This window comes from Coturnix japonica, chromosome 4 (genome assembly GCF_054131305.1).
Source record: "Coturnix japonica strain WE chromosome 4, WE-NBRP24, whole genome shotgun sequence".
NCBI lineage: Eukaryota > Metazoa > Chordata > Aves > Galliformes > Phasianidae > Coturnix > Coturnix japonica.
Window position 1 is genome coordinate 41,328,792 of NC_140666.1, and position 22,993 is coordinate 41,351,784.

The 22,993-nt window shown below is 38.5% G+C and overlaps 1 protein-coding gene and 1 long non-coding RNA gene across 7 annotated transcripts in view; one reads left to right on the plus strand and one right to left on the minus strand.

Moving 5' to 3' along the window:
- Positions 1-22,993, plus strand: part of GRID2 (glutamate ionotropic receptor delta type subunit 2) — a 640,155-nt gene that overhangs the window by 552,995 nt on the left and 64,167 nt on the right. For all 6 annotated transcript variants that reach the window (XR_014945306.1, XR_014945307.1, XM_015861346.3 and 3 more), the window contains exon 13: positions 3,739-3,934. Coding sequence is in view for 4 of the 6 variants with exons in the window: in XM_015861346.3 (XP_015716832.1) it covers positions 3,739-3,934 (196 nt within the window). In the remaining 2 variants the exon portion in view is untranslated. The remainder of the gene's footprint in view (positions 1-3,738; positions 3,935-22,993) is intronic.
- Positions 6,466-21,260, minus strand: LOC107313253 (uncharacterized). The gene is made up of 3 exons (XR_014945308.1): positions 21,103-21,260; positions 8,788-8,907; positions 6,466-6,671 (listed from the first exon to the last, which is right to left on the minus strand). It is a non-coding gene; the product is annotated as an uncharacterized LOC107313253 (long non-coding RNA).

Consider the following 22,993-nt stretch of genomic DNA (forward strand, 5'->3'; position numbering starts at 1 on the left):
CCCCTTGTCTTGTCACTGGATACCACTAAAGAGCCTGGCCCCATCCACGTGACACCCATCCTTTAGATATTTATAAGCAGAGATAAGATCCCATCTTCTCTTCTTCAGGTTGAATGGTTCCAGATTCCTCATAAGGGAGATGATACAGGCCTCTTGTCATCTTTGTTGCTCTGCGCTGGACTCTCTCTTAGAAACTGCTTGCATTTCTCAGTCTGAGGAACCTGGTACTTGACATGGTTATTCCAGATGTGGCCTCACCGGAGAAGAGTAGAAAAGGGAGAATGACCTCCCTCATCCTGTTGCTGACCATGCTCCTTTTAGTGAATCCCAGAATAGTATTGATTGTCTGGCCAGAAGGGCATGCTTCTGGCTCATGGCCAACCTGTTTGCCACCAGGACAAATAGATCCTGCTCTACAGATCTCCTTTCAAACAGCTCAGCCCCTGACCTGTACTGATGCATGCAGTTATTCCTCTCTGACTGTGAGACTCTACGTTTGCCCTTGCAGAACCTCCTAAGGTTCCTCTCCACCCTTCCTGTCCAAGTCTCACTGAATGGAAGCACAGTCTTTTGGTGTGTCAGCTACTCCTCCTGGCTTTGCACCATTTGGTTTTCCACATAGCCAGGCCTAATAACCTAATTTATATATGAGAATATTGTGGGAGACATTACTGAAAACTTGCTAAACTTAATGTAAATTGCACCCATTGTGCTGCTCTTGTCCACAAACTCAGACATTTTATTAAAAGAGAAGGCCTTGGTCAAGCCTGGACAGCCTTGGTAAATATGTGCTGTCTATTCTATCAGCTTTTTCTCCTTCATATACTCAGAAACATGCTTCAAGAGAGCTCACTCCTTGTTATTGTTCAGAAATTGAATCAAGGCTGAGCAGCCTTAGTTCCCTAAATCACACTTGTGATCACTTGAAGATGGTCTGGTCATGTCCTTTCTCCTAGATGAGGGAGATGGAGAGATGGATTCCTTCAGTCTCAGTTTTGAAGGTGGCAGTGAGCAGTCTTGCAAGAAATGCGGTCTGCTCTCTCAGTGCACTTCATGAAGTCTTTCAGGTCCCACGGGCTTCTATATCATGTGCTCTCAAGCAGTCCCTACCTGAATTCCTTCTTTCTTGCCTGTCCATACTTCCCTGTTCTTCATACCATCTGATGAAGAACTTTTAAATCTTGTTTTGTGTGTTTTGTTTTTTTTTTCTTTCTAGTAATTTCTAGGGTGAATGTTGTTTTCCCTGAAGAAATCAACTTAATGGCTATCTTTACATTTTATCAAGCCTTATTTCAGTTTATTTCTTAGACCTAAATTTAACATCATACTCAAGGTTCTAACTTTTGTAATTCCTCTGATCACCACTAGTGGGTTTTTTTCAATATTTATTGCTTTCCTTTCACATGCTTCCTGTTACAGGGTTTCATATGTTTCAAGTATAAATAATAAATCATTAGGAACTCATATATATTTCTGTCTAGACTTAATTTTATTTTTATCTTTTCAATTTCAAAGTAGTCAAAAATACATTAACAAGTAGAAGAATTTCAACAAAGGACACTTTAAAGCTTAAGTAAATTTGTGTTTCTCTCTTTCCACTTTTCCCTTTTCACATTAAACTGTGTTTGTACATGTGCTTATACAGAAATCCCACTGTTACTTGGGTTACACTCCAATCTACATTCAGTAACTGCTTTTACACTGTTGAATGAAACGATCTTCTTGAATCCAAGCATCCAAGTGGTTGGCAAAAGAGCTTTCATAGGCATAGTTTAAGCACAGAATTCAAGAACTCAACTCATCATCCTCTTAGAAGTCTACAATATTTGAGAATGTAATCTTACATCAACATTCTGAAATTTGTCAAATAAGGGAATTCGTTTCCATCAGCCTCTCCTCGACTTCCATGTTCTACAAGGTATATAGTGGTGCACAGCTACAGTGTTAGGAACTTTGTGGAATTATACTGAATAAGGCACTGGACTGATACACAAGTCTGGGGTTTTTTTGTTTTGTTTTTATCTATTTGTCTGGTATTTTCTTTATGGGTAGATTCACATGCTAGCAAATAAAGAAGGAGTCTCCTGACACCTTAGTCTACGGTAGTCTCACATTTTTCTATTTTTCTTCCCAGAAAAGGGCAAATCTCAGTTACATAGTAAGAGACCAATATACTCAGGTTCAGTAAAAGCTTCATCTCACAGCTCCCTTAGTCACATTTGACAATCCTGTATGTGTACTGATTCTTTACAGTTTCCCTGTTGCTTCTGTTCTTGAAGAGGAATGCCATCTTGTTGGAAGCAGACAAGAGGATTTTGAATTTTTAAATGGATTTTTTTTTTTTTAATTTATCCCTCTCTAATGTTTGCTATATGTTATCTATTTAGAATTTAGCTCTTGCTCAATGTTTTTCTTTGCCTATATGTCTGAATTTCAAAAGATTTCTCTTTGACTCAGTGAACCTGTAAAAAAACCTTGCCATTGGGCTCTATTGATTTCTTCCTTCTTTTCTTCCCTTCTGTATCCTTCAAGATGCATTCTCTTTGCTGTCATCTCTGGGACATTTAAGAATTCCTTTTTTTTTTCTTTCTTTCTTTCTTTTTTTTCTTTTCTTCTTCTTCTTTTTTTTTTTTTTTTTTTTTTTTTCCACTATACAATACCCTTTTCCTAGCCTCTAAATTTACTTGTTTCAAAAATGCATCTTGGAATTTGATGAATTTCCTACCATTGAGTTTGCATTTTCTGCAGCTGCAGAGAGCTTTTACAGTTTGCTATAACCTGCTTTAAGACAGCACTCAGATCCTTGATTTGTCCTTAGGTGTCATCCATTAGATTTGTTCAGTTTATACAAAGTTAATTTGTACCAGGAAAGCTGTAATGGATTTTAGGCACTAGATGTATTGCAGTAGTTATTTTGAAACTTTAATGAATGCCATTAAAGAAACAAAGGTATGGGAGAGTAATTCTGTAGGACAGAAAAAAAGGCTAGGAGGTAAGGAGACTTAAAAGACTATAAAAATATATATGTATTTCAAGGCCAAAGCAGGGTTGACAAAGTTGTATTTGAGGTGCTTTAGAAACTTCTACAGTGGTTAATATTTTTCTGTTTGTAGAGAACAAATAAGACTTCATAATATGTAAAGTAGAGCAAATCTATCAGAGTAATGTGAACCATAATACAGAGGCATTTCATGAAATCATATGAGAAAACATCCCATTGCTGAAAATCGTATAGGATGCAATTTGGTCCGTGTGGTAGGTGCGTTGTTCAGTGCAGGGATTGCACCAAAAACTCTTCTTTGCCACATAATCTGGTCACTCAGAATGCTGGTTGTAGCGAGTTTGTCCGTTAAGAGAATTTAACACAGTTAATCTGCTACATGAGGCTGGAGGGACTGAAACACTTCTTTCTCCCCTTTGCCCCTGCACAAAGGAGCTCCCAGTATTTGACAGGATCCTCCTGCTCCTTCTGTTGTTATCTTTTCACTCATTTTCATTTTTTTCCAGCCCTTCCTTTCATTTCATATTCCTCCCAGTGTCTTAAACCACAACAATTTTCAGACTCAGGTTGTCTTTAAAAAAACAAAAAAATCAATTAAGTTATTAAAAAATATATATCAAAAGAAAGTGGCTTGACAGCTATCTTTCTATACATTGCCTTCTTCTTTCCTGCAGCACCTTCCACTTGAAAATACAGCTTTAAGTCTCCTATGTCTCTTTTCTTCACCAACAATTAAGGTCTCTCCAGGATCTCTCAAGGCAGACGGATATTCCTTATGGCACTGTCTTGGACTCTGCGGTGTATGAACACGTTCGAGTAAAAGGGATGAATCCTTTTGAGAGGGACAGCATGTATTCCCAAATGTGGCGGATGATTAACAGAAGTAACGGTTCAGAGAACAACGTCTTGGAGTCAACCGCAGGCATTCAAAAGGTATTGTTGTGACTTGTTTTTTCCTTTCCTTTGGAGACGCGCTATTGTAAACATCAGATATGCTTAGCTGTTGCTTTTAACTGTCAGAGATATATTGGTACCCAGATAATGATCATGCCCTGTACCAATTTTTGCAAGCCTATTTTATCAGTAAAGAGGACTGGGACTTCTTAGTGAGGTAACTTGTTTTCAACTATGTTTTAAAATGTAAGTACATAGAGTGTTCACTCTGAAAAGGTTTTATAGGTATGAGAGATGAAAGCATTTGTCAGGATGCAAAATGAGTATAGGATCACTGGACTGCTCATACCAGAAGATGCATGGCAATGTACTGTACAAAGTTCAAAGCACTTTTCAGTACAAGATATTGATTAACTACCTTCTGTAGGATCCCAACTCTGACTTTCTGTGAAGTATGAATCACGTATGTTTCAAGAAAGGCAGGGAGAACAAAATGATCAACCACCTTTTATAGTGCTTTTAACTGAGAGAACATAATTTGAGTCAATTTTTGCAGGTGAATGTAACATTTCCCTCCCTTGCTTTCGATTAATAGTTACAGCATTTACAAGAACAGTAGACCATGAAGCAGGTCAGTGTGAGTGAATAATGGTTAATGGGAGACTAAATATAAACTTTATCCCTGCTATTATGTTTTCTCATTAAGTTTTAAAGTCAAACTTGTCAAATACTGTGTTTTGCAGATTTCATTTTAAATTTGAAAACATGATGATTAATCAGGGCAAATATCCATGAAGTTGTACTTTAGATAAAGTTTGGTCTAAAGACTTCTAAAAACAGGAGCAAACCCTGTGTTTCATTTTCACCGGTATCCATTTGCTGTGGCAACATGTAATTTCTGTGTTTTGACACCCAACACAAACACGCAAAAGAAAAAGCAATGTTTGAAAGAATGACTAAGACACTATTTATCTCTTGATAATAAAAGAACCACAGAGTTACAAAGGTGGTTCAAAGTTTTAATAATGACTAGTTCAGTCTGTAAAACTGGTATCATATTTTCTGTTGTGATGGACAAAATGGGATGACTGAATGGGGATCTGTGCTTTTGAAACTCCTTTAGAAAAAGGCATAAGCTGAAAAAGCAAGAGACAAAAATCTAAAGATTTGTTGGCTGGAGAAAATTGCTTTTTTTTTTTTTTTTTTGAGAATACACATTTTAGCTCAGTTTGCAAGGGACTGAAAGCTAGGGTTTGCCTTTTGTATTATAAGAACTTACTTCTGTTTTCCTTCCTTCCCAAATTATAGTGAGGGGTTCAGGAGAATCAAAAATCAGAAACCAGTAAGCATAGCACTCAATACAGCCAGCAGTGCGTTGACAAATTGCTCTTACCAGGGAAAAGAACAAATGTGTCATACTGGCAAGGAATTATGGATTATAATCTTTGATTTCTAATTCCTGGAAACATGGCTAGTGCTGTCTTAAAACCTACGCCATCAAAACTATCTGGGTTTTGTCAGGTTCCCCTGTTTCTGCTTCCCAGGAATAGGCACTTGCAAGTGACGTCAAACAACCAAGCTGCAGTATTTGAGCAAGCCAGACACTCCAATTTTAAAATACTTAACAGCTCGATTCTAAAGAATATACATACCCACCTCTGTGTGTGCAGTTTCTCTCCTCCTTTTCCCTTACAGGAAGAACACAGAAGAAGGTTATCCACCAACTGCTGTTCACATGAAAGCTTTTGGGAGATCATATTTGGATTGCTCAGGAAGAAAGTTCCATTGATTTGCAAGCAAACACAAGAAATACCACTGAAGCTGTCCTTTTCAAGAGTCATTTGAGATACTTCTCCCTCAGCTGGAAGATGAATGTGATGATAAAAGCTACTCTTAGGCATGGAAAATTAGAGTAGAGTGAAATAAAATAGTTTCACTGGAAGGGACTTTGAAAGATTACCTAGTGCAACTACTGAGCCTCTTCAAGGCTAACCAACAGTTAAAGTGTGTTATTGAAGGCATTATACAAATGACTCTTGAATGCTGCCAGTCAGGGGGCATCAACCATCTCTCTAGGAAGCCTGTTCCAGTGCTTGACCACCCTTATAGGTGGTGTCCTTTACAAAAGATAATTGATAAAAGGCAGGGACTGTGATGTGTAGAAGAGCTTGAAAAACAACATTTTACAGGAAAGAATTTGTGGGTCCCCTCTGCCTATATATATATATATATATATATATATAAAAAGTATATATAGTTTATATATATATATATACATATATATATGTATATAAAGTAGTATATAAAAGTATATATATACATATATATATACTTTTTAATGCTCTTCAGAGCCTTGAATGAGTTTAACAGGCTGCACTGGGGCCACTAACACAACCAGATTATAATTCTGGACAGAATGAACCACCGAGTGTCCCTCTGTTCTTTGTTAACCAATGCGAAAGCATCAATTAACAGTGGGATGTCCATGCCCTGCTACTCTCTGAGGTGAATAGGGTCTGCAAGTAGCTGTCACAAGATTACAGGGTTAGACAGACAGATAGACATCAGGATACTGAAAAGGCTTAACCAAGCATTTTTATTATATCACTGTTTTGTCTCACTTCTGTTCTTCAAATATTTGGAGGAAAGTAGCAGTAGAATGTATCTTTAAACAGGGGAGGTGGAGGTGGATCAAATGCTAATGTATTCAGCTTATTATCCCTTGTTCAGCAGGATGGTGCATTTGCTGGACCAGAGACCTCATGGGGAATCACACCTGTACAAGTGAGAGAAAGTTGTAGCCAAATGACAGCAATCCCATTTTGCAACAGAATGTCTGCAGCACTGACTTCTATTTCCTGGTGGGAGAATAAGGCAGGGAAGAAGAAAAAAGGATAGAAAATTATGCTATTTTAAGTTTCTGATCTTTGATATATATTGCTTCTGTTCTTCTCATAAATCAGATGCATACATATCACTGAGCATCCACATAAACAGCATTTTACACATGTACATCAGGTCCAGTTAGACAGGAGCTGTTTGGATTTACCTTGAAAGGACAGCACTGTTAAATACCTCAAACAGGAGAAAGCCTGAAGAGTGCAGGCACTTTTCTAATTTCTATAGATTATTGTCTCTGCCTTTCTCTCTTTTCTTTCACAAAAAGTGGTTTAGGATCTATATCAGAGCAAGGGAAGCATTCAGTTGTTTGTCCTAGTGCTCTGTCAAATCAAAACAGTTGGGGAGTTATCTGTATTCCTGTATATACTTTGATTATTTCAGAGAATAGTCACTTTTGTCTCCTTTTTTTTCCCCCTTTATTATTTCTTAGTATTTTCTGTATTTCAAATTGATTTCCCTTTTTTTTTTCTTTTTTTTTTCTTTTTTTTCCATAGGTTATGAAATATGCATCCCATTCCGTCAAAGGAGTCTGTATTTTCAGGGAAGTTATTTATTCAGAGGGGATTTACCAAGGCCTAAGTCATGCCTGCTTAAACATTCATTGAGGACTCCAAGAAAATCATTTAGGCTTAAACATATCACATTACATACCTCTTTATGTCTTCTTAAAAAGCACATTACCCTGCTTAATCCTTTACAAGCACCACAGGCTTTCCTATCCTTGGAACTATTCCCATTTAAAATATAATGAAGTGCTTCCATTGTGCCCCCGTCTGCTCTTTCTTCCCTAGAGTATAATAGTGCCTAATGCCCTATCCTACCCACCTCATTCCTCTGAACAAGACTCTGTAGCCTACAGCATCTCCATTTTTCTCAGCAGTACAAAGTGGAAAATTCCTTTCCCAGGCTGCATAGAAAGAATCAAAATGCGTTTGTAACCTCGGTCTGTTTAACTCTGTGTGCAAAATATTTAGCTTGTAGGAAACATGAGGATGACTGCCAGGAGAATTAATGTTTTTTGGATGGTGCAATACAAGAAACTCATTTTACTCTCTCAGTTCCAGTGTATTCATATTTCCTCCCTAAAACCCATCAAAATATCAGAAGAAATTTGGTCTTGACATTTTCATTTTCTTGTCATTTTGCCTGTATTGGAAACACACTAACAATTGCTGAAGCTTTTCATTTTCCTCAGATGATTATGGATGATAGTTTTACATTCCTGAGAATATTCTTAACAGGAATAATATTATTGTTTAAAATACCTATGAATAGGCCATAACAAAGCTTTGCTGAGATGATTTTTCTGGGGAAGAAATGAGTATAATGATTTGCATATCTGTGCTAGAAGAAATTATCAATGACTGGACATAGTTATTCTTCATTTGCAGCAGTAATGGCATCTGTTGATGGGGCAGAAAACTCCTAAACTAGGTAATTAATCTGATTTATTTACCAACTTGCCATTGAAATTGTCATTCTGGTAGCAGATACACTCATCAAACTACAGAAAGACCTAGTTAATGTTTTCAGTCTTTGTTATAGACATCTCTGACAACGCAGCTAGTCAGTAGAAAAACAGCAAAAACAGGAGATAATCAAGCAGACTTCTTAGATGTTGAACCTGTACTGTTGTTCTGTAGTGGAAGGAATAGGAAATGAAAAAGGCAAGAGCACGTAAACATGCTGGAACTGCACTCCAATCTACTGTATGTCTTCTCTCCAAAGGGATCAGCTGCATTGCGAAGTTTTTGATTAGGAAACTAATTATCAATCCTTACACTGGTTTCTCTCTGCCTCTGGAAGTGATGCTTCTTGGACAGATGAGATATTCTGTTGCTTCTCCACCAGTAATAACGTTCAGGAGTACCCTTAAGACATCGACGTGTTCAGCCCTACAGCTGAGGGTGCAATTTATTTATTTTGCAATTACCTTTTCCTTTATGGTCTATGGTTTGGAGCTGACAGGTGCTTAGGGGTATCAAACTCACCTTCCATCCTTGCTTTGATTTGTCAGAGATGGTCTGTCTCTGTCTTATTTGCGGTATGGCAGCCTTTTCCTGGGAAGCAAGTCCCAACTCCAAGTCTGAGCCCAATTTACCATCAATGTGCTGTTAATAATGACAGGATGAATGTGTGATCCTCTGGCACTGTAATGTTCAAAGTACCAACGTTTGTCAACATGTCAGTTTAAGGTGGGAGTGGATTATATTTCCTTGCAAAGCACATTTCTAGTAGCCTTATCACAACTTAGCTCCAGGTTCTCCAAGCTCAAGCTTGCTTGAACCTGAAGAATAACCAGCCTGGAGAAAGATTTTCTTCTGCAATCCTGTGTATCTTTGCTCCTATATCTAGGGTTTAAACAAACTTACAACAGGGAAAAAAATGCAGATTACTAAATATCTGTCCTGAAAGCACTGGAAATGTAGTACAATCTTACCTTCATGCATTATCAAAAGGCTGTTAGTTATCTGAATTAGCCTAGGGATCGGGGTGTTTGGGATGTTTAATAACTGAGCTGTGACGATTAACAGAACATGAGGAAGATTCTGGACATAGTTTCAAAAGTAAAATGTAAAACTTTTATTCTTGTTGCCTCATTTTCTCAGTAGTGAAGGTGGGATCAGCAAAAGGCTTCCTCCACCTCATGAATATTCCAAAACAAATTCCAAAGTTTGATCCAATTAGGAATTTCTAGAGAAATTTTTATCTGGAGGAGAAGACCTGTGAAAGTTCTTATTTAGTGTAATTTGGCTGATTTAAATTATTTAATTTAAATTAAATATATTATATTATTATTGATTATTATTATTAATTTATGATTATATAATTTATAAATTAATTTGTTGTTAATATAAATTAATAAAATATTAATATTTAAATATTCAATTCACAATTTAAGTCAAAAGTTTAGTCAGTCTGCATATCAAAAAATAGATCTGCACACATGTATCCATCCAGCAACAAAGCCAGTGAGTGCTGTATTCCTTTTCTCCCCAAAATTTCCTGAAAACTCGACCTTAGTTCACCTTCTGTTTTACCCTACATGTTCTCAAATGTACCTTCCACCTTGTGCTCCCACCACAATGCCATCTGAGCTACTAATAACTTCTGTTCAATCTGCAAATCCTTGCCAGTACTTTTAGCAGTCTCAGACGTCACTAAGTGGCATCCTGCTGTGGTGACAGGCCATTCTTCCATCCATGACTGTTTTTGCTTGTTCTCCCTATTAGTCCTCTGTTATTTTGGAGAATTTTTCAGGTCTGTTCAGTTTCTACGGGCCATGCTATTTCTAAGACCATAATACTTTCTATCTGTAGCTCTGGGGATTGTAGGGCCTGGAAGTGACCTCTAGAGATCGTCTAGTCCAACCTCCCTTCCAAAGCAGGCTTCCTAGACCATGTTGCATAGGTAGGCATCCAGATGGGTTTTGAACATCTCCTGAGAAGGAGATTCAAAGAAAAGGTATAGCCTAACTTCAGAAGATGAGCACAGGAGCTACAGTTTCTAACAGTCAGGAAAATAATAAGAAAAGAAGGGGGAGGAAAAATATTTTGACTGGGTGAGTAGCCCTTATTTTCTCTCATTTCTACAGCTTCCTTGTTGCCAGCTACATTTTTCTCTTGGATTATCTCACTTATAAACATAATTGCATCTCAGAGACTTTTTAATAATCTTGAAGTTTTCTTCTTGCTCTCAGACAAGGCTTTTAAAGCCAGGTTATTTAGGTATTCCACCCTGTTATATCCCTTCTTCTCTTTACTTTTCACTTAAAACTTTGCTTCACTAAGATCATCAAACTGTCATGGCTACAACAATGTTCCCACTGTGTGTAACTTTGGGGGCCTAATTTAAGTGCCCAGCTTTCATTCCTAACTACTGTAGACAAACAATTTACTTCTCTTGAGAATGGCTGGGAGTGTCTAGGCTGGGAAACTATTTTCCTTGGTGACTTATTTTGTACAGTACCTATCACAGTAAGATCATGATTCGCAACTAGAAAAGGCAATAAAAACAGAAAAAAAAATAAAGAAAAGAAAATAAGAAATGGCAAAATATACCCCATGGAACTAATTTTGCTTGACTTATGTAGACTAACATTCTGAAGAGAACTGAGATCAGACTTTTTTCGCTGTAAACAGAATAGCTGACATCCCTCTGAGGCCTGAGTGTGAAACAAGAGGGATTTCCATGCTTCATCCTAATGGTCAGACATCAAGTTCATCTCACCTTAGGCGATTTCTAACCCTGTTAATCTTTCCACGTGACAGACCCAGAGAGGAACCTTCATCTCCACTGACAAAGGTTTGTTGGTGGAGATTTCATTTGAGGTTCCTTTTGATTAAAAGTGGACTAATTAGGATGATGTTAAGAAAGTTATTCCTGATGTGCGTCCCTGTTCTGATGGTAGATCAGCTCTGTGGGAATATTTCTGTGTCCCATCTAAGCACTGTAATCCTGACTGCCTGTATGGGGACTGCTGAGTCATGGCCTGAAACACTGACTGAGTGAGCACCTGTGGAAAAGACCCAGTCAGCCATGGGAGCACAGGTGAAGGCAATTTAGCTGTGTGAGTGGAAGGGGTGGAGCCTGGCTGCACCTCCCATAGACCTCATTTAAGAGCTGACTGCCATGGGGAAAGGGTCTCTGACTGGGGATCGCTCCTTGGGGGAGCTTTTCCTCCTACAAACCTAGAGTCTTCTGATACAGGTGAGCAATCTTCTTCCCTTCCTTTATAGCACCTTTCTACTGTGTGGATCCTTCTGTTGTTACACCTTTGTTGCAATGCTTTTCCCATCATATTGATCTGTCCAATTGCTACAACACCGTGTATGAGAGACTTCAAATTTCTGATTAACTAAACAACATGTGTGTTGATTGCAACTGTGCTGGCAAGTAATTAATGGCAGAAATGCCAAGCCCTGTCCTGAAGCAGGGATCCTTAGAGAATGGGAGGTCTTGTAAGGGAAAGAGGGCTAAGAAGTCTGACAACTAGGAACTAATTTTAAAATAGGGTTCATTTGGAGTCTGTGGTTTTGAAAGCTGAGCATATGTTCAGTTAATGAAATTTTATTTCTGATATTTTTTTTTCTGCTAATGTTCTCTCAGATGGCCACGCTGTGTTTTATGGAGACACTTGAGAGAAAGAGTGGCTTAAACAGAGGTAGATGATGAAAATATCCCTACTTTAGCTACCTCTAAGAAAGTAACTGTATTTGGGTCTAATCGAGCAATACTACTGTCATACTCTGTAAAAGGAAGTTATCTGAGCATTCCTTATGTGATGAGTGTATTTACTACATGGTAGCATAGGAGAGGTCTAAAAGAGAAACAGCTCTCATGGGTGCTGTTACAAACCATCACATGAGTGAAATACAGGCTTTGTTAATGTGAGCAGAGCAGGAGATGTATTTGTAGATATATTTGTTACTCTCTCAATTAAAAGCGAAGCAAGATTATGTTCTCCTTACTGTTTATCAGCTTCAAAGCCTGAGAAGGGTTTAAGAGAGAAACTCTTTGGGGCAGAAATGTTCTGAGGGCTGTTTAGTTAGGGTGTCATTTTGGTGTTGTTGTTGGAGTGACTTTAATTCTGACATAGCATCTGACAATGGAGCATAAATACAATGGAGGGTGATTTTTTTTTTCTAGGTTATAAACTTCTACACAAATGTACACACAAAGGTACTTCTCATGCTATTACTAAAACCATACACAATATTTTCTCAGAGTCTTCCATCTATGACATTGTCTTTGACCAACAGCTTTAAATGACCAAAAGTCATGGAGGGATAGGCAAACTGTGCTGGGATGCTATTAGTGCAGTGAACCTCACCTTATGTGTCTGCAGTTTGTGGTGGAATTTTTGTATAGCAGCAGTATGTTATCAGGTTGTATTACTGGAGGGTGACTTTGAGCTCAGCTCTTGTGGCTGTGCTGCATTAGCATCTATTGTCTTCAGAGACGGAATGTGCTACTTGCATGTCATTCCTCTTTAGCAAGCGGTCATTTATTTTGATCTAGTGGGAATTGGGCTGAATGTGACATTACAAGTCCTGTAATTCTTGAGGTCTATAAGATTGCTTTTTATTAAGCAACAGAGACTCCTGATGGAAGTTGCAAGCTCCTAAGAATATGCTTTCCCAGTCTTGCTTCTCAAATGTGTGCTGTTCCTGTGCAACCTTTGAGAATGTAACATTTAGGCTGAGTAAAATATAATTCTTGAAGAGTTTTCTGTTGCTTAACCCAGGTCACTTCTTGAAGACATTTTTCCTGTGGGGAGGTGACAAAAATATTTGCACTTGGGCAGTTTAACCCCCTACGTGCTTTCTTTTGTTTCCGGACTTGGTTCTATAGCCCTTTTTCAAAATAATCATTGGAGGATAGCCATTAAAAACTGCTGCTTCCAGAAGAAATAGAAATATGGATTGTATCACTTTCCTTGCTGGCACCTCCCTTCCTCACTCATGCAAACCAAGAGCTGCCACCCCTTGCTGCCCTGTCTCTGAATCTTGCCTCCTTTTCCATGGTAGAGAGGCATAGCTGTGCCCTTATCCGTTCTTTTGGAATCTTGTTACTCTAAGAGAGAAAACTCCTATAAAGTGCCTGACAGAGATGTATTTTAGTGTCTGGAGGGCTCTCATGTAGCTACAGGAGACATTAAAGGTTTTAGGTGCCTCTTATTCTGCTCCTATGAGCTCTTGTTTCTGCATTTTGTCTCAGTTAACATGGTGCTTCTCCTACAGGGGTTCTGTGATATTTCCAGGTTTGTTGAGATGAATAATACCACCATACTGAGGGTGTGTGGGGAACTACACAGACTCCAACAACCTCAACTCATTCATTTCCTTTTGAATTCTTTTTACTTTGTTCCCTTCCTCTTGCTTTTCCTTTTTTTTTCCTGATTTTTGACTCCCTATTCCTTCTGTTTGGATCCCAGCTTTTCCCAACATTTTCCCAGCTCTCAGGGCTTTTCTTCTTTCCCTACTTCACCTATCTGTATGCAGTCACACATCTCCTTTGCTGTCTCCATCCCCTCTTGTTGTTTATCTCTGCGATGAGTTTTGAGACTCAGTTCACCATCCAACAAAGCTTTACAAAACTCTGGCTTTCGCTTTGAAGCCAGCTTCAGGCTCACAGTATGGTGGGTTACGCTGGGGACATATCATGCTCAGATCAGGGGAAATGCAGGCTCTGACTAATGATCAATAGATGGAGACAGGAGAGCACGCTTGCTTCAGGCACCGAACTTGGTAATATATTCACTTTCTTACTTGAATGTTTCCAGCTATCATTTCTATGTATTAACATATTTTAATAAAACCCAAATACATTTTGATGCATTAGCAAATGCAAATGATGGGTTTGAATGTACGGTTGTTTAAAGGATATGTACAGCAGAGAAAAAGCTATGAATAGAAGCAGTGAGAATGGGAGATTTATATATAAGTGCCACGTATTTCAGCTCTAAAACATGTTTTAGACAATGGGGCTGCAAAGCAGAAATGGTAAGAGAAGTCTAAGAGATAGCAGGGAGATCTTGGTTGATATTTGTAGAGCTGTTATAGTAATTGCTTATGAAATAGCTTGACCTAGCAGGTTTATATCATTTCTGTTAAATAACTTGTTACCAAACAAAAGCAAACAAAGAATTCTATTCCGGAGATCAGCAAATTGCAGAAAGTACATCTGTAGCAAATTTCCTGAGACATTTAATAGTCCCTCATGAAATCAATCAGAATTTTTCAATTCTAATAGTCTTACAGCTATAATAAAAAAGCAAAAGAAGAGAGCTCAAGGAGTTTCTGCGGCTCCTCTGATACCAATTTTTTAGATTAACACCCTTAGATAAGTCAATACATTAATAAGCAAGTTTGTAAGCAATGAAATGCTAGTGAAATAGTAAGGAAAATAGCAGGAAAACTAAACTGAAAGGCTCTAATAGCATGCATAGCAAAATCAACCTTTCCTAGGAGCACCTTTCCTATGAAGACAGGCTGAGAGAGCTGGGGCTCTTCAGCTTGGAGACAGCTCTGTGAGGAGCTTATTGTAGCCTTTCAGTAGCTGAAGGGAGCCTACAGGAAAGCTGGGGAGGGACTTAGAAAGGTGGGTAGAGGCAGGTTGAGGGGAAATTATTTTAGATTTCAACTAGACATCTCAAAGAGATTCTTTATTGTGAGGGTGGTGTTGTGACACTGGAACAGGTTGCCCAGGAATGTTGTGGATGCGTCCTCCCTGGAAGTGTTCAAGGCCAGGCTGGATGGGGCTTTGAGCAACCTGGCTTATGGGAGCTATCCTTGCCTATAGCAGGGGGTTTGGAACTAGGTGATCTTAAAGGTCCCTTCTAACCCAAACCATTCTATGATTACAGTCTCTAACATATGTTAGAATCAAGCATTTAACTATCAGAAGTTTTAAATGAATCAGATTGCCCTTAAAGTAAATTGCATCATGGCTGCTCTCTAACAGTGTCCTAAATCATCAAATTAAAGAAAGATAGAGCCTTACTAGAAACTTTCCATCTTGTAGGAATATATCAATTTCCTGTGAGGAAAGTAAAAGTTTGTTTTGAGCTTAACTGGGGAGTATGGAGAAAAGACATTTCAGATTTAGGGGTTCAGACTGAGTAAATGTTGCACAGTGTCCTACAGAGTAGATCGTCAACCATATGATTAACTTCTGTGGGCTGAAATCATACTTGTGAAGATAACATTTGGTGTTTGGGTGGCAGGGGGTTGTTACTCTAAAGGACAACTGCAGGAGCATGCAGTCTGCAGTGGCAAGGCTGTCAGGCTGCATTGAGCTCTGAGCTGGGACACAAGTAGTGGCTCCCGTGGGTTTTTGTTGCTCTCCAGTCTTATTCCATATGCCTCCTCTAGAGTGATGTGAAATGCAAACACACTGCTTCAGCTCCCAGTAAATATTTCAGGGAGTTTCAAATTGCATCCAGCAGAGCCAAAAGTTTCATGCAGTTTTCTTCCTAATGTCCGTGGAGGGGCTCTGAAAATATTCTGAAGAAAACTGGGACTCTGTGTGCGCGCCACAGCTGTGGATGGGGCTGTGAGTGGCCTGGAAGGATGGGCCAATTGATGCTTCTCAATGGGCACTGGTACCCCACCACCATGTGCAGGGGGCTTCACTAAACCTTGGTATGAAAGAACAGCAGACTGTTCATCTTCAATAGAGAAGAGGCACACAGCTAGTGCTTGTTCAGAAAGTGGAATTTGACACGGGGGGGAAATAAAGATGCTTATGAGCCACAGTATTTTAACAATCAAAATTTTGGCATCAAGTGTTAAAATTTTGCCCAAGTGTTGCCTTTACATGCAAATTATTATATGAATCTCTCTTGGAGACCCAGATGTTGCTAAGGAAAATGTCTTAATGTTGCAGTTCATAGCACAGTCTGGAAAAATGATGTTGGTGCACGTTAAGCAAGTATAAACAATAAAGGCAGGAATAATTTCTCACACAAGGAAATGTGAGTGTAAGTAAATGGATGTCTGGAAAAATGCTTTTAGTCCTTCAGATGATGCTATTATTAAACTGAGTGTCTGGGCTTATGCTACAGTTGTGTTAAAAGCTAAATGAAGGAGATGGCTTTCTTTAAACAGTATCTTATTCTTGATTAGCTTGAATATTAAATGCTTTTGGGTGTAATGAAGTGAGCAGCAGATGGAAAACAGAGCAGGAAAACAAAAAAAATGGAATATGCTATGAGATTATGTATGAGATTATGGAAGGGAATCAAAGTAGACATGAAATTAATTCTAAAGAGCTCGTACTGAAATTCTGGCTAAAATATATAACACATGTTTGGGAATGACAGAAGTTGAGGGAAATACTCAAGGTATTACTTTTTCTCTCCAGTGATGCCACTAACAATCTTGATTTAGAGAACTGTATATCTGAATGTGCCCTCGTTCTTTGGTGCAGAGAGTATACCTGCTTTATCAGATGGGATTGCATTGCATTTTTGCAAAAGAAAAATAATTTTTGATTGAAATAAGTAGACTCAGTAGTAAACCACAGCTCTGTATTTGCATCTACCATTTTGGAAGCTGATTTGACTATTCCAGTCTTGGTGAACTGAATAAAATGAAAGGGAAAGCTTGTAAGAGCAGGAGATATTTTATTATCTTGGGACATCCAGATCCATTCCTAACTGAATGGAGAAAAATTACATCTATAAAAGACAGAAGATGTTGAATTTTATTCTAAAAATAATCCTAGGCTCAGTGGAGTTTTGTGTTCTGTAGAGTTTTACTTGCTTTTTTTATAGATACTGTATCAAATTCTGTTATATTCTTTCATGATTTATTCTGCAGACATTCAACAACACTTTCAGCATTTTAGTTATTATTACTCAATAAAATTTGTAAGCTGTGAGGTGTTTCTAACACCCCATGACAAGTTTTATGTACATTATGTGGTTGTGGTTCTGATTTAATCTGTGTCAGATGATATTCGTTCTGTAGGGTTTTCTATTTTTATTATACTCTTGCTGTATTTTATGTCTTTACAGGTCTGTTTTGTCTTAGTTCATTCAGCTGGAATATCTGTAGGTGTGTTCCAGTCTGATTGTGTAGCCCATGTAGATTGAAGTCCACTGAGGTACTCTTTCAGTAGCTGCTGAACATAGATACCTGTTCTGGGTCTTAGATTTCCATTCAACCTGTGTGTTTGAGCTCTAAGTATTTTGGAAAAAGACAAATAATAACCATAACTTAAAAGTCAAAATAGACAAGAGAAAATACTGTTTTCATCATCTTCAGGTATCCTAAAATACTCTCTTCCTAGATGCATCATCCATAAAATGATAGGACGTGTTTCCATAGCACTGTATTCCCTCTGCTGTCTTGTATCCATCTTGTAAATTGAACTTTTTCAAAACATAACGTGAATGAGACAGCAACCAAATGCTACACTGGATTTGATGTAGAAGTCCATCAGTAGGAAATATGCCTTCCATTTGTGTCTGAAGGGATCATATTTTCAGAACAACCCATATGTGTGCAATTGCGCTGCATATGATGTTGATGTAACTGAACAGACAAAGGAGATATATCTGTGCACAAATACTGCACAGCTGTTTGTCTGGGTGTGTGTGCAGACCCTGCCGTTTCCCCATACACTGTGGCTGTGCACATAGATGCAGGCACACACAGCTGCCTCTCATGAAAATCTGGACAGGAATTCAGTATCAATTTGTGAGAAGCTGTGTACCACCCTCTAGTATTTCACTTGGAAAGTGATGACATTCTTGCTTTCCATTTAGGAATTACTACCAAAGGAAATAAGAGTATGCCAATGCAATAGACCTGGGCAGGAAACTATTTAATGCACTGAAGAAAGAGACATACCACTGATAAGATTAGCTGGACGCTTTGCTTTCCATGCTACATACACACAACCCTGATCTGCAACAACGTTCATTCTGCATGTACCAAAGAAATCTTAGCTGATGTTCTTAATTCTAGGCAAAGTGCTACTTCATTCTTAGAAGGCAGATCACCTCATCACATTGTATCATGGCAATTCAAATTGAGGATTCCTGTAACATCACTTTTTTCCACTCCTTTTAACATTTTCAATCCACTTTTTTCATTGACTTAAGATTGGTTTTTTTTGTTTGGTTGGTTTTTTTTACTACATTAGGAACAAATTTGGATTTAACCCAATGGTACTGTATATCCACGGCACACAGTACACATATCAAACTCAAATGAATAAAACAAGTAAGACTGGTTGACTAATTGCATTACATTTGATGTAATTCCTCTTCTTTGTGATTTGGTAAGATTTCAGAACCAGTTGTGTCTGTGTTTGAATATGCAAGATTCAGGCACAATATAAGTTCTAGTCATCATGGCAACTTACATCTTCCTATGCAAAATCTAGAGTGAATCAGGAAATGCAATTGCTTATTGTGTTACTGATTTATATGCTTAGATTTTATTTTATTTTTTAAAGATGCCTGCAAACACAGATTAAGTGAACTAGAGCTGTCATTTTTGGTCTTTTGCATTGGAATATTACAATAACTGAAACTGTGAAAGATGCTTCTTACAAAACATCATTATTCCTGCTTCCAGAAGCTCTAAAATTGACAGCATCCCCTTGTAGGATATTTTCTTACTGAACTTAAAAGTTTTGATCGAGGTGTTCTTTCCTTTTAAAGTGTTAGTCCATTGTGAGGAAAATAAGTCTGTTTGAGATCAAGTCTCACTGCTTATCCTTCTTCTGCAGTTCCTACTGTAGTCTGTAGGTCCTGGTATGCAAAAGAAAATAATAACATTAGCTTAGATTTGTCTAGTTTTCTTTCTTGTAGGTTCAGAGTATCTCTTCTGAGGACTAAAATGCACTCAGGAGGGATTCTCTAAAGAGCTGACATGCTGGTGTTGGCATAGTGGGCTGGCATCAGGAAGCCACACATTAGAGGAGCAACAGCACAGTGACTTGGGGACAAGGGAACGTTTACTTGTGCAGTATCTGTCATCTGGGCCACATGGTTATAAGGGACAGACACACCTGCGGGAGACTTTGACCAGGTTTTAAATGGCTGCTTTGCTGGAAATACCATATGGCAAAAATTAATCTGTGGGACATTTCAAGGGGTGTTTTGCTGGAAACCATCCATGACATTGGTCTTTACAGGAGCCTGAGGTTACAGCCAGTTGAAAGAAGTACTTAAAGATGTACCAGTGGTAGCCCTTATTGAACTCTCAGGACAACGAAGATACCAGGTGTTGTCAGGAAGTAGAAACACTGAGGGCCTGGGACACATGTCAAAATCGGATAGTTCTGCATGGATGGGAACTGCCACTTGAACCACTACGCTTAGCAAGTAGAGTCATTGGGGAGGAATGACCCCTTCACAGAGATTTTCAGGTCCACCAAAGTTCATATGCTAACACAGAATATTGAGCTCTGAGATCCAAGCTTGTTCCTACCAAAATAAAGGGAAAATTGCTAAATTGCTTTGCAATATTATTTCAGGGGGGAAGAAAAAAAGAGGGAGGTGGGGCTGGAGGTTATTTTGGAGCTTCAAAATATTGTGTTTAGATCTGCAGTGCTAAAATGGCTTCATCTGAATTTAGGCAGGAGATTCTTATCAAAAAGAGAAGGGTAAGATGGTTTAGAATACAAGATAGGTAGAAAATTACCTTGTGTGACTCATGGGCTGTCTTAAATCTTACTACCACTCTGAATATGGGAGAGCTCTTATAAAAAGTAATACAAAAACCTAAAGGTTAAGTCAGATTCTTTAAGTTTCTAAAATGAAACTTTTTTTCTTCTAGTAAGCATTCACTGCAGGATTTTTCAGTAATATAGGTGGCTTTGCAAAGAATTTTATCATGCTTTAAAGTAGTTTTTCAGATAAGAATGGTGTTGATGAGTAATTTCTTGACTTCTGTGTGTGATTTTTTTTTTTTTCTTTTACTTTGCAGTTGGCATTGAATAAGTATTTCTTTGAATAAGAAATAATGACAAAGAACTGCAGTTATATGGATTCTGCTTCCTTTCTAATGCATAGCAGAACCAAGTGTGGGACAAAAGCTAGTATTGTACTGGACTGGCTTAATTTGAAGAGGGATGCTCCTCCTTTAAACTCATCTATGCCTATAGTTTCCTGGTACTCTAACCCACAGAATTTTACTTTCTTACCTAAATGAAGAGGATTAAAATGTGGGAGTGTACACAGATAAGTGTTATTTCATTGTGGATTAGCTGCCCCAAAAATACAGATATATCAAAAAGAGTCACTTTAGGAAGTTTGTCCCATTAATGAGACTGCTACTTGGCTTCCACAGGTCTAAGTATTTGAGGAACCTGAAATGTTTTCATAGTATTTCTGCATATGACCTTGTAGCGCAATGGAAAGTGCAACAATAACATCAGAGCAGCAAGATCCCAGGCTGCAGCAAGTGAAGGTTTGTTCAAATGCATCAGCTGTAGGCACAGAAATAAAGGAAAAGAAACTACTTACCTTCAGAAGTCCTCACGTATGCAGAGATCTCTAGCAAAAAATCCTCACCTCCACTGCCAACCCTTAAATGAGGTCTGGGAATGGGTGGATCCTGGCTTCAGCCCTTCTGGTCACTCAGGTACATTGTATGTGCCTGAGCTCCCCTGGGTTGGCCCTACCTTCCCACCAGCTGCTCAGTCACCACTTTAGGCTGTGTCTTAGCATTTCTACTACAGAACTTCAGTGGTGATACACTTAAAATAGTCTCCAGTAATATCTACAGCAATGATTTGTCATGAAGTAAATGAGAAGGTGGTAACAAAAGAAATAGATTCCTTACCTTTGAAAGGCCTGCCTGGCTGGTTCTTTATTTTCTGTGTTTCTTTTCATTTCCCTTCCAATACAAAATTACCAGCAGCTGTAATGAACCTGTGGTTCAGCTTCATGTCAGCGACCAGTGCAACCAGCTGCCTTTCTGGTGCTCTGCTGAGATTGTCTGGACAAGAGCTGACTCCATTCTCCTACTGCACTCAGAAACTGTACCTTTGCCCTCTGCTCTGTTTTGCTTCAGTTATTAACTTTCAGGTGCATTTAATTGCAGAAGGCAAAAGGTGACTGCATTGAGCACAGGAAAAGCTGTCTAACACAAAGGCTCCCTCTCATCACAGTGCTCTCATGCCTCAGTAATTCTTCCATCTCCAGATGAATTATTCTAGGTCTGCCCAGTGTGATAAAAGTACATGCAATTGTAAGGCTTTTCTCAAGTAGTTGGTGGCAACCTGCATAAAAAGAATTCGTGCTTTTCTTGATGAACTTTTATCTGGAGCAAATAGCTGTGCTGTTGAAACTGATATGTCAGTGTAATGAAAGATAAATTTCATGCAGAAGAGTTGAGGTTGGGATTTCTAACCTCTTCTTTCTTTCCTAAGGCTCCCCAGAGCTTCATTTCCTGCTTCTGTTCACTCCTGGCCACTAAGCTCAATAATTCTTTTAAAAATGATTCAGCGCTTTTCTGTTTAATGAAATATTTTCCATGTTTGACAAACTGTGGTCACTGAATTTAAACATCTTTCTATGGAGACTGCAGAATGACATCTTGAGGGTTTTTTTTTTTGTTTGTTTTTTAATTATTATTATTTAATTAGTTTTATGTATAGATGAAATTTTATTCTCTACTGTCGCTATGGGAATACAACAGCCATCCTGTACCACAGAGCTTAAGGTTTGTTTTATTATTCTCTGATTGCATGGCTGCACTGTACTCAGATTATGTAGGTCAGCTACAGATGCTGTACTACAAGAGAGTATGGGACAGGAAGCTCCAACATTATAATTAAGAACTATGGATGGTTTAATTTGAAGAGGATTCTAAATTAGTGGGTTTAGTCTTATACTACAAAACTGTAATATGAGATTTTATTTCTCTGGGATCTGGTGGAGATTATCAGATTTGTTCCCTTTGTGTTCTCTTAAGACTGAGGTTTGAAATCTTTGTCCCTGAAGGAAAACAAAATAGCAAACTGAAATTACTCTGAATGCAGTATAGCTGTCCTTTGCTTCAGTCTAATAAACAGCAACTTCATTGGCCTCGTGCAGGAGGATTATGGAGATCAATGTATCTCTCTTCCCCCCTGCTTTAAAAACCTTCATTGCAGATGCCATCTAGCTATTTGGCAGCATCTGGCAGCACAAAAATCTAGATTTAAGCTCCTACCACAAATTTTATTTTTGCCTTTTCCCATTTCAGAGCGCAATATCCACATTATGTATATTAGCTCTCACTCATATATTTGCAAATGTTCTTTTGCTTTTGTTCCCTCTTCTTTTCTCCTCATGTAATAAGAGCCTTCACAAGGATGCTTTGTAGAGTGAAGCACATCCCTCTGCAGTCTGCAGCTACCACTTACATAAAAGAAAATGCAAAAATTGTCAGAAAATTTGCTATTTATATATGCCAAATTCTCAAGTCCACATTGCTGGGCATAGAACGAGCAGCATCTGGTGTCGTGGTTCCCCTGTGTAGTTAGTCAGTGCAGTGGAGAATGGTCAGCTGAAGAGAACACAGTGTCCTTGATTGTTATTAGGTCAGAGCTGGAGCTGCTGCTATGCAGGTGAAGAGTCTGATTCTGTTAATGCGTTCTTGGCTGAAGGGCACCTGACAGCTTTGTAGGCAGAGAATGGTGCACAAAGAGGAAAGATAGTACCTGCCTTACAGTGGAGATGCATGGGAG